An 18,846-nucleotide genomic window follows, 5' to 3' on the forward strand; every position below is an offset into this window, starting at 1 on the left:
GTTCGCTACCGGTATCGGTATTGTCGCATTTCGATACGATGTGTCCGTACTCTCTACACTTAAAGCACTTGGGTCCTCTCGACCTATTCGGGCACTCTGCACACTCATATTCTTCGTACCCGCAATTGTAACATCTCGTCTTCTTCATATCTCCAGATTGACTGGGCATCCTGCTCCTTTCAATTTTGGCTAGCTTCACAATCAATTTTGCTCTGCGATAATTCTGTTCCTCGTACATGATTAATCTCTTCTTCAATTCTTTAATGGATGTAGTAGACTTATTGTTTTCTTCATCTACTATTCCTTCTACAATATGCTCCACTTTCGCCTCCTCTTCCATATCAACATGGCTGGCTATTTCAAGCATGCGCTACATATTCAAGCATGCGGTACAATTTATATTCTAGAGAAAAATGGCGCGCCCGGGCGAATAGATGGCGTTAAACGCAATGATCCCAATTGAACTGAAAAGTCGTTATGTATTAAGGGACTTGTGTGTAGAGGATGGTTAATCGTGAGATTTATTAGACGAGATTGCCCGTTGTAGAAACCGTCAAGTATATTTTAAAATGATTAAATAAATAAGAACAGATAATGTTCGCAAAGACGCTCGTATTAACGGATTCGCTAAGACAGTGTATAACCGCTCGCTCATAACTCGTTAGTAACTGATCAATACTCGGTAGATAGTCGGTAGAGTCATAGGACGTGGCGGATCGAGAGCGACTCATGTTGTTGTGCCTCGGAACACGGACATCGCCTTGACGCACGAAACATATCGATAGGTAAACTCCGGACAAAACAAAGTCACCGTTATGGGCAATCGTCGATCTAAGATGAATTCAAATTTTCCGACCTCTCCCCCCCCCCCCCCAGTATAAATAAACGGACGTGATCGCGAGTTTGTATATACCGAGTACCTACGAATTATCGATCAATATCTACGAGTTATTATCCGAGTCATCCGAGTTATAGTTATCGAGTTTTTCGCAAGCGACCATACCCTAGCTTCGCGAATACATTTGTACGAGCGTCTCTCGACGGTATTTATATTTATTCGTATTTATTTTATTTATTCTAAATATATTTGAGGCGTTGCAGCAGCAATTTCTCGTATTCTCTAAATTATTGATCCTCACACGATCCACTACATGATCGATAACTCTTTACGATTGCGTCCGTTTAAACTGGTACACTATAAATTGGTCGGAGGAGAATCGGAAAATTCAAATTCGTCTTCGTTCGACAGTTGCACGTAGAGGCAACATAGTTTTGTCCGGAGTTTATTTATTACTACATTATGTATGTCCTAACGATATTGATACTCCGAGGCAAAAAAACAACATAATTTGAATTGTCCTCTAGCTCATGTACCGCTACGTGTACTTTCAAGGAGCAAAACTGACACAGTTCCGCTTGTGACGCGAGACGGAGATTATCGTTTCACTTCCTTTAACGCATTTTTGCCATTGAAAGACACTAATTTCTGTGACTTGCTTTATCTCTGTTATAAATCTCTCTTTATATTTAAAATTTTATAGTTTTTGTGCAAACGTAAAACGTAAGTAAATATTAATAAATATTATAATAATATAATATAATGCTATATAATAATATTAATAAATACTTCGCTATTTACTTATTTTATTTCCATTAAGGTATATTGTATTTTTCATTGCATTACTTTCATTTTTATTTAGTGTAATAATAAACGCATACGATAATATTCATTGGCATTAGTGTAATTGTAAGCTTCACTGTAAATTTAATAAAATTTATAAGAACGGAATTATTAAAAGGGTATATATGTGTAATTAAACTAGATTCTATTCTCAACGTTACTTCATTATTTTATTATTGTTTCATATAAATATTTTTTTTGAAAAATAATTTACATATGCTTCTAAGTTAAGTGTTTGTATTAATTGTTACATATGTCATAATTTCAACCACAATATTAAATTATGGTATGTATTATTAAAAAGTATAGTTTAATGTATATATTAAATACTTATGTAGTATCGTTGAGCTGTGCTCAGCGCTGTAGAGGTCGCTGTTGGGTACGGCCGCCCTTTTCCTCATTTTTTGTACCGTGGAAGAAAAATCGGACTCCTACGTTCGTAACCTAAGGCGCTAACCACTTCGTCGTCCGACACTAGTTAGTGTCGAGTGGTGCTATTTAACTATCGAGTGCCACCACAGGCCCTTCTTTCCACGATACTACACTTATAAAGAATTTATTTGTAGATTTATCGGTTGTAGGAATATCGGTACTACATCAAAGAATCGGATGAAAGCACTAATTACCAAAGATATATTGAATATACGTTGCTTGGGTGTTAAAAAATCTGTCAACGACCATTTTGGAGATACTTTGCTCAAACACCACAACCTGGCCCTTCAACTTTAACTACGCCGAAAGTTTTGAAGAGCCGAGCAAAAAGAGAGGGTTGAAGGAAAGCTGCAATTAATATTAAAAAACAACAGTCAATGTCACTTGTTGAAAAATTACGAAGGCCATTAATTCGTGACGATGACAGTAATGTAAATGTTTGTATCATATTATGATGAAATTTAAAATCTTTAATCTTACCCCAAATCTCATGTTACTGATCAATACTAACCTTTATATATAGTATCTAATAATGATACCTAAAAGATATCGGTTAATTAATATGTTGAAATCTAATCGTTTAATGTATGTACATTGTGCATATAAATTCTATTATAACGTAATTAAATATATCCTACATTTTTAGAGGAAACGTGAAAACCGATCTAAAAAAAAGGAAAAGTGCTAGAAGTAGCTCAGAAGAAGAAATAACACAAAGCCCTACAAAACATAGTGAATGAGAAAAGTGTTTTAAGCGAAACAATTTCAAGGAAGATCGCGGGTACTTCACAGACACATTCACTATAAGAGAAGATGCAATACAGCCAGAAAAGTGTTCAATGACAACAAGAAATAGTAATAGAAAGAGAACTTTTTCACAGAGTGAAAACACGAAGATGCATCAGCTAAAAGAAGAAGATGAGTCATTCCCTGAAGTGAAAAAGTTTCAAGCAAATATTCAGAAACAAGAAATTAAAAAGCGGCAAAACAGATCTATGACATTGTGTTTCGATCGCGGAGAGACGCGATCGCGAGGAAGAACGCCAACGGGAGTCGTAAATTCCCGTCACGATTAGATAATCGACGCCACGAAATGATCGATCCCCTATTTCGATTAGGATAATAGAGGTGGTTAATTGAATATGACACTGATGTAACAAGGTGTGAATGACAGTTTATTCCAACAACTTTGTGAAGAAGATAGTTACGCTGGTGCGTATGTATAAGATAAGTGACTGACTGATCTTCGGGTGTAGACCCGGTCGAAGGATGTTGTATGTTTGAAGGTTGAAGAATCAGTGATGTTCGGTGACGATGCTGTAGCGGAGGAAAGCTAAGGATGCGTGTGTCTAGCGCACGGGACCATCGGATTTGTTGTTAATTGATTAAACGAAGGTTGCTGGACTAGGAAGGGTCTTAGCTGCTCTCGATAGAAAGTTGTTATTAGGAAGCATCGTACGTGGGAAAACCCAACTTTCCCTTGTCAAGCCGTGGTAGACAATAATCTTTAGAAATGATTCAGAAAACAGATGTTTGTTGGGTCTGAAGGACCTTAGCAAGCAAATTAGTGGGATTTATGACGGGTGCTTAAGGTTATTGAGGGTACGCCGTAAGAATGAGCGGACATCTGGAGCCTGTCTGGCCCGCGGTGTATGGCCGGGTCCAGGTAGAGTGTTGCATGACGCAACATATTGAGTGAAGATGAAATACAACCATCTTCGGAGGAAGAGAGAATGCTCTATTCGATCCATTTGAACAGGCAGGCACGGACACTTCAAAACTTGTTCAACTAGGATAACTAGAACGAAAACACGAGAACAAAACACTAGAGCTATTGCATGAACAAAAGCTTTGAAAAATACAAACATTGCAGAGAAAGCGATTGCATATAAATCCGCTGTGTTAAATGTGCAGGTACACACCCCACTGACCAGTGCACTAAATCACCGGAAACCCCAACGAAGTGCATCCACTGTCAAGGTGACCATTCTGCTAACTACAAAGGCCGCTCAGCCTACAAAACCTTATGTATAAATAAGTATCCCAAGCTTAAAGCCAAAGAGACAACCAATCAAATACTCAGTCTTCCGAAATTCACTACTACTTCAATCTCCTATACTACTCCCAAACAGTACAAGGAAATCAAAATAATCCAAATAACCACAGGGACCATTCTCAAAATAATGTCTCCAATTCATAAAACACAGACAACGTCTCTAGTGTCACAGTGGCCCCGGGAATGCAGCAATAGGATAATCATATCTCACATACCTTAGCCATCGAAACAGTAACTAAGCAGTAACAGGGTCCCTATGTGACCGGTATCCAACGATAACCCCTCCACAGGAGCCAACCCCTTGATATAAAAAAACCTCCCAAGTCAGTACTCGACATTCTATTCTGTTCTGTTATAACATTCTGTATCGTTACTTTGTCAGTTTCTAATAAATTTTGTAATAACGATCATAATTGAAATACGAATCTATTAAGGAAATTCGAGGATTTGGTAATACAAATAATTGACTATATTTCACACACAACAGCTATACATCTATATTACACTCTGAAGAACGTCTTGCACGCACGCTTGTCGCCAACTGACTATCCAGAATCTTTTAACGGCTGTCTTTTGTCTCAACTAAGACCTGGACGCCCTCTGACCCTTACACACACACTCTCATGTACAGTGTAAATGTATCACTTCCCTAACAATTTTTATGATTAGATTTAAATTATTAATATTTGTATTTTTAGTAATATTAATTAGTTCTTTTATTTAATTATATAGAATCAGATATATAAATTTAAATAATAAATATTTAATTAATCGTTTTTATTATTTAATATTAATGTTTTTAATATCAATAATTTTTTAAATTTTGAGACCTAATATATTAACTTTATTATTAGGATGAGATGGTCTGGGTTTAATTTCTTATTGTTTAATTATTTATTATCAAAAATTTTTATCATTTAATTCAGGAATAATTATAGTAATTTTAAATCGTTTAGGTGATTCTAGTTTATTAATAATTATTTCTTTTTTAGTAATTTTTGGTACATGAAATTTAATTTTATATAAAATAGATTTATTAATTTTATTAATGTTCTTTTTAATAGTATTTACAAAAAGTGCACAATTAATATTTATGATGTGATTACCAGCTGCAATAATTACTCCTACTTCTGTGTCTTCATTAGTTCATTCATCAACTTTAGTTACTGCTGGAATTTATTTATTAATCAATTATGAGATAATAATTGATTTTAAATATAAAAGATTTATTTTAATAATTTCAAGAATAACAATATTAGTTTCAGGAGTTATAGCTAATTTTGAAATAGATTTTAAAAAGATTATTGCTTTATCAACATGAAGTCAATTAGGTCTTATAATAAGAATTTATTCTTTAGGAATAACAGATTTAACATTTTTACATTTATTTATTCATGCATTTTTTAAATCTATAATATTTATGTGTGTTGGAAGATTTATTCATTATATAAATGGTATTCAGAATTTTTGTTTTTATTCTGGTATATTTTATTTATATCCAATAAAAGGATTATTAATAATATTTTCATTATTAATATTATGTGGATTTCCGTTTTTAGTAGGATTTTATTCTAAAGATTTAATTGTTGAATATTATTTTTTAAATATGAAAAGAATTTTTAGTACAATAAATTTAATTTTTGGAACAATTTTTACAGTATCATATTCTTTTCGTACAATATTTATAATAATGGGAAATAATTATATAATAAATTTAATTTATTTAAATGAAGATTGTATTATAGCTGGAATTATATCAGTAATTTTAATAATTATATTAATTTTAAGAAAATTTATTTTTAATTTTTTCTTTTATCAATTAAATATTAATTTAATTTATAGTTATAAATATCTTGTATTTAAGATAATATTATTAGGATTAATATTTTTAGTATTAATATTAAATATTTATTTGAAAAAAATTAATATTTATCAAAAGATTTTTTATAATAGAATTTTTTTATAAGTTTATAATGAGTTATTTAACAAAAAATAATTTATTATGAATTTTATTTTGAAAAATGTTTAGTTGAAACATTTACAGGAAAGATTATAGGATATGTTTGTGATTTATTAGAAATACATTTTAGATTAAAAATTTCTTATTTATTATTAATATATATTTATTTATTAATATTAATAATAATTTGATTATAAATATATTTATAATTAATTATTTAATTATTATTACTAATTTATATTTAAATTAAATAAAGAGAAAGATGAACTTGTTTAATTTAAATAGCTTATACATTTAAAGCATAATATTGAAAATATTAGGGAAATTTAAAAAATTTTTGAATATTAAAAAAAAAATATTTAAAAATATTAATATGTATGTCGGATTAGCACTGGGAGTAGGGTTGTGGGCGTCAAATGAATCTTCACGGGAATTAGCCATTGATAGGGTACACGCAGGTGTAGTTTATTACAATAATAGAGTTATTACAGTCTTGACAATTGATCACGACAATTGGCACTAGTGACGATGGCCTCAGGCCCGATAACGAATCCGCGGCCAACGGGATCACAAAAGAACGTGTCGGAGATGAAAGGAAAACCGGAGCCTTCCCTTTGCAATTTTGCGAGAGTCTTCTGGTGCTTTAGCCTGGATTTTGTCATAGCTGTAATTAAGCAATTGTTGTCATTTGTAATTGTTCGATATATGTGATGGCGAGGGTGGGTTCGAGGTGGCAGCTGGTCGCCGAGCGTAGCCGCGGTCACGGGATAAACGTTTTGCCTGACGAAGGTGTGGATCGGTTGTATTGTTCTCCCTAGAAATCACATAGAATTGTACTTTAGAGATGTCGATATAATGGGACACACGTTGTATTAGGAATCAATCTCCAGACAGAAACTGCCTAGTAACGGCGTTTGAATCTTTCTCGATGTTTCCAAAGAGTATACAACAAACTTTTGACAGAAATTGCCTAGCAACAACGATTGGAACCTTCTCGATGTTTCCAGCGAGCATATAACAAACAAATGCAGTCGTATAGCGAAAAAGATTTTCATCAGATATTCATTCGTGTGATCGCCTTGGAAAGTGATACATCGAGCAATTTACCGAGTGCCTCAGCAATCGTATTTTTTTTTTTTGTGTTTAAATTATTCTACGCATAGTAAAGAGTTATCCCATTGACCGTGGATTCGTTTGGAATCATTAGTTAAACTTATCATTTGTTAATCTTATCATTCATTAAACTCAATATTCATAATATTTTGTAAAATCTTGTATATTCGCGTAAATATAATCTCTGTTTCATAAAACGATGGCTAATTCAAACGAAGAATCGTTACACGCTTTAAATTCTAATGTTAACCCGACATATATATATATATATATATATATATATATATATATACACATATATATATAATATTTTAAAATATTAATAAAAAATAATAATATTACTATAAATATTTAATTATCTATAAAATTAAATTATAAAATATTAATACTTAAATATTCTACCCTTTATTTTTAAATTGTTTAATATACAATTTTTTTTATTTTGAAAAAATGGAAATTACTATAATATAAATTGTATAATATATAATTTAAAAATTTTTTATTTATGATATATATATATTAAATTATAAAATATCAAAAATTTTAATTATATACTAATATAAATAAAAAATATTAATGATATTATAAAATTAAAAATATTACAAATTTTAAGATTGTATTTTTAATATTAATAAAAAAAATATTAATAATATTACTATAAATATTTTATTTATAATATTTAAATAAATATAATTATTAAATTATAAAAATATTAAAAATTTTTAAATTATATTTTATAGTTATATATAAATTATATAATTCTAATAAAAAGATATTAATAATATTATTATAAATATTTTATTTATAATACTTATATAAATATAGTAATTATTATTATTATTAAATTATAAAAATATTAAAAATTTTAATTTAATATATATATATGTCGGAGATGAAAGAACACCGGAGCCTTTGGAATTTTGGATAACCCCGCAACATTGTAACCTAGAGTCTACTATAGCTGTAATTGAACAATTGTAGTTATTCAACCCGATTGTAATTGTTCGAGAATTGTGATAATGAGCTTGGGCTCGAGGCGACAGTCAGTCGCCGAACGTAGCCGCGGTCACGGGATGAACGCTTTGCCTAACAAAGGTATGAAGTAATTCTATAGCTCTCCTTAAAAGAAATATTTGTGGCGACACGCGACAGTAAACATTCCAACGGTTTCTGTCCCGTGGCTCGCCACGTGCAGACCCTATTCTTCGAGTAAGATGATTGCCAGATGTCGATGCGTCTCCGCAGTACATGTTCGGCTAGCCCGAGGGCCCGTTATAAATCTTAAGGTTTAGTTAACTAAAGTCCTTCAAACAGACAAACAGTCTTTGTCCCAACTACGGGAAGATAGGGGAGACATATTTTTCAACGAGCGGCGTCTCCCACTAGCAACTTTCCCTCGAGGGCGGCTAGCATCCTTTTCTAACCACCGATATGGAGATTAACCAATTAGCAGCAACACTTTCTGAACGAAGGCTTTTCTCGACGAATCCGATGATCTCGTATCCTTAGACACACCCCGTTATAGTTTTCCTGTGTGGCATCATCGGGACGGAAAAGGCATTCTCGCCCGCGATCTCATCGATCCAAGAGTAACGCCTTCGCGATCAGTGATTATTCTCTCAGACTTAGACTTTGTGAGTACGTTCTGTTGTCATCCCGTTGACCGCGGATTCGTTATTGAACCTAGGATCATTGTCATTAGTATCTCGAGCACCTAACTACCGCGGTTACTTGTCCGGTTCTATAATAATCGTATTTGCACTAGTCAATGTCTTCTCTATTGCATAACGACAACGTGTAACCCAAACGAAGATTCGTTTCACGCCCCTAACCCTAATTCTAATGTAAACCCGACATATATATTATTTATTCATTAATACGTTCATGCTGTAATACACGAACATATGCGTTACTCTGCTACTCACGATGCATCGTAACAAGTATGCATTTTTGTATGAAAAACCGTTTATTTTCATTTTATGTTCGTTTTTAAAGTCAGATGCGATACGAAATAACGTCAGTGTTGTTTTCTGGCTGCTCGCGAACATATGATATCTATTCCATTTTCAAATTGATTTTATCTACACGCTAAAGCGAGCTGTGGAATAAATCAAACTTGCTCGAGCCTGCTTGAATCTCTGTATCATTGTATCATAATGTCAGAACTTTCACAAGCCTAAATCTTGGCAGTCTGACGATCGAGAATATTGCTATCGGAAGAATCGCTCTCATCCGTAAACAAGATATTTCCAAGGATTGCGTTATAATTTTCTTAGCGGCTAACCATCGAATATTCGTCAAACGACATAATTTCGCACACGGCGAACCTTATAACGTACACCTTTTTGGCGTATTATTTTTCCCACTTTTTTTTTTTTTTTTTTTTTATTAACGTGGAGGACACCAGGTCGCTTCTGGGAAAAAGCGGCGTGGTAGTGGACGCCAACGGACTAAAACCTCCATGATGACCGTCCCGGCAGCGATCTAGAGGGGCCCGGGAACTGGTGTGAGGGATACACCCCTCCCCCGCGCTCAATACATCCCCTAATGGAGCGATATGCGGCCACGTCACACCGCGCCTCGTCGCCGGAGCCGCCGTGCCAGACAGTCCGGTTCCCCTGCCGGGCTGATTTGCTGCCCCGGGGCGCTGAGTTGCCAGCGCCTAAGTTTGCACCCCACCGGGGGGCGCGACGGACCTAGCGCGCCTCACCGAAGCGCTTCCATGGCCTCTGCCGCGCCCTCGCCGGTCAATTCTCTCAGGGTGAGAGTATTATTTTTCTCACTGCTGCGTGTGAAACCCCTATTGGACAAACTGTTCTTTGCAATACATCGATGGATAAATACGCGCACAAACACGCAATACGTGCAATAGAATGCTCGAGGTCAATTTTGTGATCCTCTTTTTCAACAGATCTTCGCAAATCCGAAGGTGTAGAATTACCTCCCAAAGACATAAGATGACAACAAACACTTTCTTGACACACTGTATAACATTGAGGTATCCAGTTTTGCCACATACAATTTTGTCATTGTCACGTTTGACTTTGTTCATTGTAAAGTCAAATTTGCACACTCCATCTGTGAAATAGTACGAAGAAATCATAGTGACTTGTATTCCTTATGATATCATGATGCCACATAATATATAATACAATACAATAATTCGCGAACAGATCACTCGTTAATTACTTTTAAAAGAATTACCACGGAAGCTTCCTAACACGCTACCCGGGGGCTAGGGATTTATTTCGTCGATAAGTTAGGTTATTAAACTTATGTTCTTTCATTGAAGACATCGATGGACGCTGTGTTCCAGAAATCGCCAATCACACTTGGCGAAGCATAATAGTAATTTACAATAACAAATACTTAAGAATGCCTAATTTTGTTAAACATAGGGTTAAATTTACAATTATGTAAATATTACTTCTTGAAAGTAACTTCTTAATCAATTTTAACAAATTTTGTAAAATCATGTAATAAATCTTTTTATTTATCGGAATAGTTAATACACAAATAAACACTGTACATATGTCGTGACAGAAATAAAGAGAGAGTTCATATTTCTAGAATAGTCATATTTATGATAACATAAAAGCTACCATATATGCAATAATATAATTTCGCATGCGAAAAACATTTCTTTCGTTTCCATAAATCCCATGATATTCAACTTTTATCGTTGTAATCTGTGTTATTGTTTATACGTCTGTATTTATCTCTGAAAATTCTCGCTATTCAAATGAATATGAACAGAACGAAATGACGAAACCACATTGTAGCAATAACAATGCGATAGAATAACAGTTTTATATTGTGAATAGAAATAGTAACATGGTGCAAAAATGAGTAAATATACGAATTAAATTTGCTCTTAATCAACAAAACTAATTACTTATTCCAATGGTTGGCTTTGGCAAACTGATTCGACTAAGCAATTGATTACCTAATGAATCACAACAGCATAGAAATATTAGTTTGACGTCAGTAATTTCTGCACATGATTAATACATATTTGGTCAGACAAACATAACATGGCTGTGTGACTGCAAATGAAAGGTTCTATTATTTCTGTTCAATATCTCGCGTATTATATATTAGTATATAATTATAATTACGTAGTAATACAAATGGGAATAAAATATTTGGAATTCTCCATCTTCGAAGAAAGATACCAAGTTGGAAAATTGTATTTCTAATGATTTGTACCAATTTATATTTTTAACGAACGTATATACGTATCAGTATCAATGGTATACTTTAATAACGTGTGACACGTAAGGGTAGAAGTGTTTAAAATATTTGTAGACTACTTTGTTTTAGAATAATAAAATAAGAATTAAAATATTTAATTTTTTGATTCATCAAATTTAAATTTATTGTTACTCGTATCGATTCACAAAATCATAAAGGTATGTTTTGTCAATTCCACAGGATATACACCATGATAACATATTTCAAATAATTCGTCAATAAATTATTATTACAATCAATTTTTAATTAAGTAGTAGATAACAAAAAATATGGAATACAATTTTTTCACACAACGCTTTGTTTGAGAGAAAAATAAAATTGAAAATTTATCATACGCGTGTATTAAGCCAATTGCCAACCGAACATGTTCAAACTGTATTTTTTTCAAAACGGGACCTTAAGCTAAAAAGCTTTATTTCACATATTCGACTTGTTCTTGTATGTGGTATTAGCACCTAGTCGGATGCCCGCGTTATGCAGGACACCCTGATGGCGTTGAACGTGTCACGTAATTTTTGGGTTGGTCGGTGAAAATAAAATATAGTTGAGTCGTAACACAACTATTTACTTGGTTTTAATCAACCTTTATTATGAATTCAGCAATCACAATGTAACACGCACTGAATTAACATAAATCACAATTCACTCCAACCACGTTATATAAGACTTAGTTACAACAATACATTAACTACGCGACTTATAAGAGTAGAGACCGACATAGATATGTTGACTATTCTAAGGATACAGAATAAGTGAAGTTTTACTGACGATACTGTGTCTGAGGAAAGCTAGGGGTGGGTGTGTCTAAGGACACGGGACTATCGGATTTGTTGATGACAATTTTGGTTAAGGAAGTGAGGGCAGTAAACACCATCTCCGATTGGATAATAGGACGGTTGGTGGACCCGGAAGGGTTTTAGCCGCCCTCGCGAGAAAGTTGCCAACGGAACATACCAGATGTGGAGGAAACCAACTTTCTAAGCTAACACGTGGTAGACAATAAACATAAAGGGAAATTTAAGACAGGAAATACTCGCTTGGTCCGAAGGACCTTAACTATAAAAATGCCAAGGCCCCCCTGGTGGGCACTTAAGACTATTGAGGGTGCGCTCCAAGGATATGCAGACATCTGGGTGCCATCCTGTCCGTGGTGTGTGGCCTGGTCTCTGATATGAATTGACGTTACAAACGCAACGATTCAAATTGAACTGAAAAGTCGTTATGTTTTCAGAGGACTTGTGTGTAGAGGATGGTTGATCGTGAGATTTATTAGACAAGATTGCTCGTTGTTGAAACCTTCAAGTATATTTTCAAATGATTAAATAAATAATTATAGATAATGTTCGCAAAGACGGTAGATACTCGTAGATACTCATCCATAACTCTCGTGAACTCTTTACGATTGCGTCCGTTTAAACTGGTATAGTATAAACAGATCGGGGGGGGGGGGGGGGGGGGGAGTCGGAGAATTCAAATTCGTCTTTGTTCGACGGTTCGACGGTAACGTAACGGCGACATTGTTTTGCCCGGAGTTTATTTATTAATATATTATGTATGTCCTCACGATCTTGATATTCCGAAGAAAAAAAAACAACAACATGATTTGAAATGTTCTCTAGCTCATGTACCGCTACGTGTACTTTCAAGGAGCAAAACTGACACAGTTCCGCTTGTGACGCGAGACGGAGATTATCGTTTCACTTCCTTTAACGTATTTTTGTCATTGAAAGACACTAATTTCTGTGACTTGCTTTATCTCTGTTATAAATCTCTCTTTATATTTAAAATTTTATAGTTTTTGTGCAAACGTAAAACGTAAGTAAATATTAATAAATATTATAATAATATAATATAATGCTATATAATAATATTAATAAATACTTCGCTATTTACTTATTTTATTTCCATTAAGGTATATTGTATTTTTCATTGCATTACTTTCATTTTTATTTAGTGCAATAATAAACGCATACGTTAATATTCATTGGCATTAGTGTAATTGTAAGCTTCACTGTAAATTTAATAAAATTTATAAGAACGGAATTATTAAAAGGGTATATATGTGTAATTAAACTAGATTCTATTCTCAATGTTACTTTATTATTTTATTATTGTTTCATATATATATATATATATTTTTTTAATTTACATGTGCTTCTAAGTTAATAGAACTAAACACATGTGTATGTATTAATTGCTATATACGTCATAATTCCAACCATAATATTAAATTATGGTATGTATTATTAAAAAGTATAGTTTAATGTATATATTAAATATATATCATTTATTCGTAGATTTTAAATATGGATACTGGATCAAAGAAGGAGATTAAAGAAATGATTACCAAAGATATATCGAATATACATAATTATTCCTTGGATGTTAAAAAATATATTAACAACCAGCTTGAAGACACTCTGGATTATTTAATTGCTGGATGGTTTAATTGCTGAAATACCACAATCAGTCCCTGGCCCTTCAACTACAAAGAGGCCGAAAGTTTTGAAGAAAAAAGGTTATCGCCGTAAAGAGACTATCCCAGAAAATGATATTATCAATACTGATAATACAGTAACAGATTCAGCAGTACATGATAAAACAGAAAATAAAGATGTAAAAACTGGGGATGTGCTGGAAACAACAATTGACCGAACAAAAAGAAAGGCTGCAATAAAAGCTGCAATTAACATTAAAAAGCAGCAGTCAATGTCACTTGTTACAAAATTACGAAGGCTAACTCTTGATGATGACAGTAATGTAAATGTTTGTGTCATATTATGATGAAATTTAATACTTTTAATCTTACCCCATATCTTATGTTACTAATCAATACTAACCCTTATATGTAGTACCCAATAATGTTTGATATCGGTTAATTAATGCGTCAAAATCTAATTGCTTATACAATTGTATGTACATTGTGTATATAAATACTACTATAACGTTGTTAAATATTAAATTTTTAGAGGAAACGTGGAGGCCGACCTAAAAAAAAGGAAAGTGCTAGAAGTAGTTCAGATGAAAAAAACACAAAAGGTCCTACAAAACATAGTAAAACAAAAAAGAATGTTTTAAGCGAAACAATTTCAAAAGAAGATGCAATACAGCCAGAAAGGATTGAACCATTAAAGTCTTCAATGACAACAAGAGATAGTAATATAAAGAGAACTTTTTCACGGAGTGAAAACACGAAGGGTAAATATTCTAATATTATTGATGATACAGTAATTCCATCAGCAAGAAATGATATTGAAGATCCTTCAATGTGCGAGGATGCACTTGAGAAATTTACTCCTCTTATGAATTCCACGATGGACATCAATTCTACTTATACGCAGAAGATGATGGACGCTACCGCAATTGTAGAATCTTTATCACCAATAAAATCAAACGAAACGGTAGTAATTAATAAAAACTTGGCTAGTAGTATAGGAAAAAATAATGAACCTAAATTTGCATCACGGTCGCCAATAACTCTGCAGGAGGAGGTTCAGCAGCTGAATCAAGCGATTGGACTCACCGAGTTCGAAGAATTATTCGCAGAAGATGAGCCATCCCGTGAAAGGGAAATGTCTAATAGAAACATGACGAAACAGGACATTCAAAATGAAATGAAGAAAAATGTGCCCGTAAGAAGGAGAGTCGAGGCCTTTGAAAAAGAAAAAATTTCAGAAAAAGCCATTGTTCAAAAACTGGCACGAAGATCTGTCGAAAAAGCAAAAAAAATCTTATTAGCGAAACAAAAGAAGGAGACTCAGATGATGACATCGCAGGTAACATTACAAACAGTATCAAAGTATTCTTCTGTTATAAAAACACAAGCTATTATTCATTCGATATTTTATCCAAAATATAGCTCCAAACAGCAAGGTCCACTTCTGTTTTGCACAGTAAACCTGACGACGACACATCGGACGATGAAGCCAGACCAAGGCGTACAATTCCACATTAGGCGCAATGTAAGTGTTGTTTTACTTAATGAGTTAATAAACATTATAATGCATGGAGTACTCGAATTTTTATCAATTTTAGCGTACATACGCGAAAATGAACTTGCAATGCAACGATAAATTCCGAAGAAAGCAGTCTATAAATTCTTTGATAGAAGAATGTGCACACCAGATTTAACTGAAATGTTTGAAAATATAGATAGGAGTAGATTACAACGCACGTCCAGTGCAATATGGAAGACACCACCGCGTTATTCCATGATGGAAAACGAATAGAAGTTATAATTTGTTAAACTGAATGTTGTTGATTTCAAATTGTGCCTTAGAGCAGGAATACTTGCCATACCTTGCGTGTAATATAAAAATGATGTTACATTGCAACTATCGTTAAAAGATGTATGTGTTCTTAAAATATACCAATGAACGTAAGACTATTTCACTTTTTATATTTTAGAATGATCATAGGCATATATTATTTTTATTATACTAATCAAATTTTACCATTTTTTCTTATTTATATGTATCTTCTTAAGAATTAATAAATAAACCAATTAATAAATAATTGTTTTGGTACGACTTTTTAATGAGAAGTAAATTTTATTAGATTTGCCTTATTATCACTGTCGTGTAATAATTCGCGAGATACGCGTGATATAATTCGCACGATTAAATAGCACTGGTGATTTCGTCTCTTCGTGTAACGAGGAGGGTCTGGTAAATGGGTCGACCGTGGACGTTCAATCTTGTAAGAGAACAAACGGCGGCACCGTATCGTCGAGCATTTTTCTTTCGGTCAACAGCCATCCATTTTATATTTAGCACATTCGGTTGCGACGCTAAATTTTCGTTACACCACCAGTTGTTTCGTCTGAAATTCGCGTGACGTAAGTGCATTACACTCTCGCACCCGTCAGCCATTCCTGCGACCACTTCGCGTGCGTTAACTCGATAATGTTTCGTCTCTGTTACCTTGTCGCCGTTGCTGCTTGACACATCTCGCTTGCTGGACGACTGATCGATGAAAATTAAAACGGGACGCTGATTTACCGTATCGTTATTTTTGTGTCAGGTATTCTCTTTTTGCCGTTTCGGCGAATTATTTTCATTTCGAACTTTTCTAGTCTTATTGTTACGTCGATTCTTATATTTCAAGATCTAGTCTTGTACGTACGCTGGGGAGCGCTTTTATTTATTGATTCAACAAAGAATATCGTTGTAGGTGTTATACATGCGAGTAAAAGTAACGAAGTATGAGTAGTTTCACTGTAATGTTATTACATACTTCCTGATAATTTCTCGTTATTTATACCATAAGAAAGTATCAAAGAGGAACTCTTATCTCGAACGTGGATCTATTTGTCGATAATGCATGCGTGTAATACTCGAGTGTCGTTCATACAGCGTAAATATACGTGCAGATACGTAAACCTTTTATGATTTTTGTATCAAAGGCAGACCTGCTATAATACTCGCAAGTGAAATATAATTCTACGAAAGAAAATGGAGCAAAAGAGTTTCGTTGGTAATATATTCTTCCTTTTTCATCACAAGTTTCCTCTTTGTTGTGCTTCTGTTACATTATAATCCTGTTAGATTTACGCGCGTAAAATTTCACTTTGTTGCACTATATCTCATCATCGCCATCTGCCGAACACCTGTGAGAAACGCGGTTTACTTTGTCTCAAAGCGAGCAAACGTCTAATTTCACAAATTGGATTTTCATCAACAGCGAGAAGGGCATATGCGATGTAAAGGAGGCTGTAAGGGCTTCCTAGGGCTTACGGTGGTTGTCACGATGCCGGAAGTGGCGCCGAGCAGACACGTCAAGGGAGAATCAGAATCGCTATTGGGAAAACCATCACGAACATTTGTCCTTCCCGCCACCAAAATTCTATCTTCTGAGATATTTTTCGCGTTTCCGAGGTCATCGCCACTCTCCTTAACTTTGCCTTACGATGTATAATATCTCGATGTTGCGGTAGTTAGAAATTTGTATTAATTTGGAGAACCTTGCAAAAGTACGCAAATCTGCTACGATAGTCGGATAGAGAGTATCGGCAGAGATCTCTTCCTTTATCGTGAAACTCTCTCGGACAACTTAGATGCTACCAGATATCGATTCTCGCATCCAACCATTTCGTAATAAACGTAGATCATCCAAGAAATTTCTCAACTGTCATCCGTTAATTTCGCGCAACTTTTGCTTTATTTTAGCTACGTGGGAACCTATTAGTGCGCAAATGTTACCCCGAAAATGTTACTCCTCTGTGCCAAATATCGTTCACGTGTATAATCAAAGTTGCATAAAACCGCGTACAATTGCATCAGGAAATTTCTAATAATTTGCTCGTCTCGCAGGACGAAAACAGGCTCACGAAGGATCCCTCTGTCTTGGCTATCGAATGTACCGCAAGCACGTAGTTTCAAGTGTCCGTTCTCTAGAAAATTCGAAACAATTTATGGTCGATGGTCGAGTGAACGGTGCAACGGTCGAGTCGGAAAGATCAGAAAGACAAATCGTCATAGTTCGAACAGACCGGAAAGCAGAAACGCACTTCCATGATCATTTGTATCGTTGCTCGATCTGTTGCTGCTCAATGACCGACCAAGCTGTTGATTTTTCTTTTTCTGCGATGCTACTATACTCTACACTCTATGCTTTGTACCGTTCTTTTGCCCGCTATTTACCTTGTACGCGAACTTTTTATCGCTAGTGGATTGCAAAAATCCTTTTTTATCACGAATTTTACGCGACAATGCGTAGGTCAAGGTGGACGTAAGACAAAGGAAGGTGTAGATAAATAAGACAGGATGTATTTAAAAATAATAAGTTATTTATTACAGTTTATTTAATATGTATACAGGCTATTCGTATTATAGCAGCGATAGCTAGTGTTAAATTAACAATGACAGTTTCTATCGTAGTTAATATTATATTGGTTATTGGCCATGACGAAGGCGAATTTTGATAGCCCTGGTCGAGGTCGGTGGTCTGGATCTATAACAAATAATACTATATTAATATAGCAAAGAAATGTCGTAAATATCGATATCATTTGCAAGGCGATTCTTTTTGGGCATAGTGAAATTATGTTGATCAGTTTGTGGATATTAGGTTGAAATTAGATAATAAAGTTATAGATTTACCCGTTTTAAGGGATTGTTCAGGCGCCGTTAATTCACTGGATATGTCGCCCTGAAGCAGGATGTTTAAATTTTAGATCATATATTGTACTGATAGGAAGTATTTTATCGATACAATTATGAGTTTATTTGATTAAAATATCTAACGTAGTGTCTAGTCACCAAACGAATTAGTAGATCAGCCGTGAACAATGGCAGTAATTTGTATAATAACAAAGGATAAGCCAAATATAGCAGAATGACTCATCGGCTA

The 18,846-nt window shown here is 34.1% G+C and overlaps 1 protein-coding gene and 1 long non-coding RNA gene across 2 annotated transcripts; both read left to right on the forward strand.

Moving 5' to 3' along the window:
• Window positions 1–346: 346 nt before the first annotated feature.
• LOC126877189 (uncharacterized) lies at window positions 347–15,131 on the forward strand (the record flags this gene model as incomplete). Its single annotated transcript, XM_050640013.1, has 3 exons — window positions 347–389; window positions 13,967–14,256; window positions 14,466–15,131. Coding segments are annotated over exons 1-3 (999 nt in total), but the record flags the coding sequence as incomplete, so codon positions are not given.
• A 17-nt stretch (window positions 15,132–15,148) lies between these two features.
• LOC126877203 (uncharacterized) lies at window positions 15,149–15,992 on the forward strand. The gene is made up of 3 exons (XR_007694822.1): window positions 15,149–15,272; window positions 15,356–15,458; window positions 15,532–15,992. It is a non-coding gene; the product is annotated as an uncharacterized LOC126877203 (long non-coding RNA).
• The last annotated feature ends 2,854 nt before the right edge of the window (window positions 15,993–18,846 follow it).

This window comes from Bombus huntii, unplaced genomic scaffold (genome assembly GCF_024542735.1).
Source record: "Bombus huntii isolate Logan2020A unplaced genomic scaffold, iyBomHunt1.1 ctg00000131.1, whole genome shotgun sequence".
In the NCBI taxonomy this organism is placed as follows: domain Eukaryota; kingdom Metazoa; phylum Arthropoda; class Insecta; order Hymenoptera; family Apidae; genus Bombus; species Bombus huntii.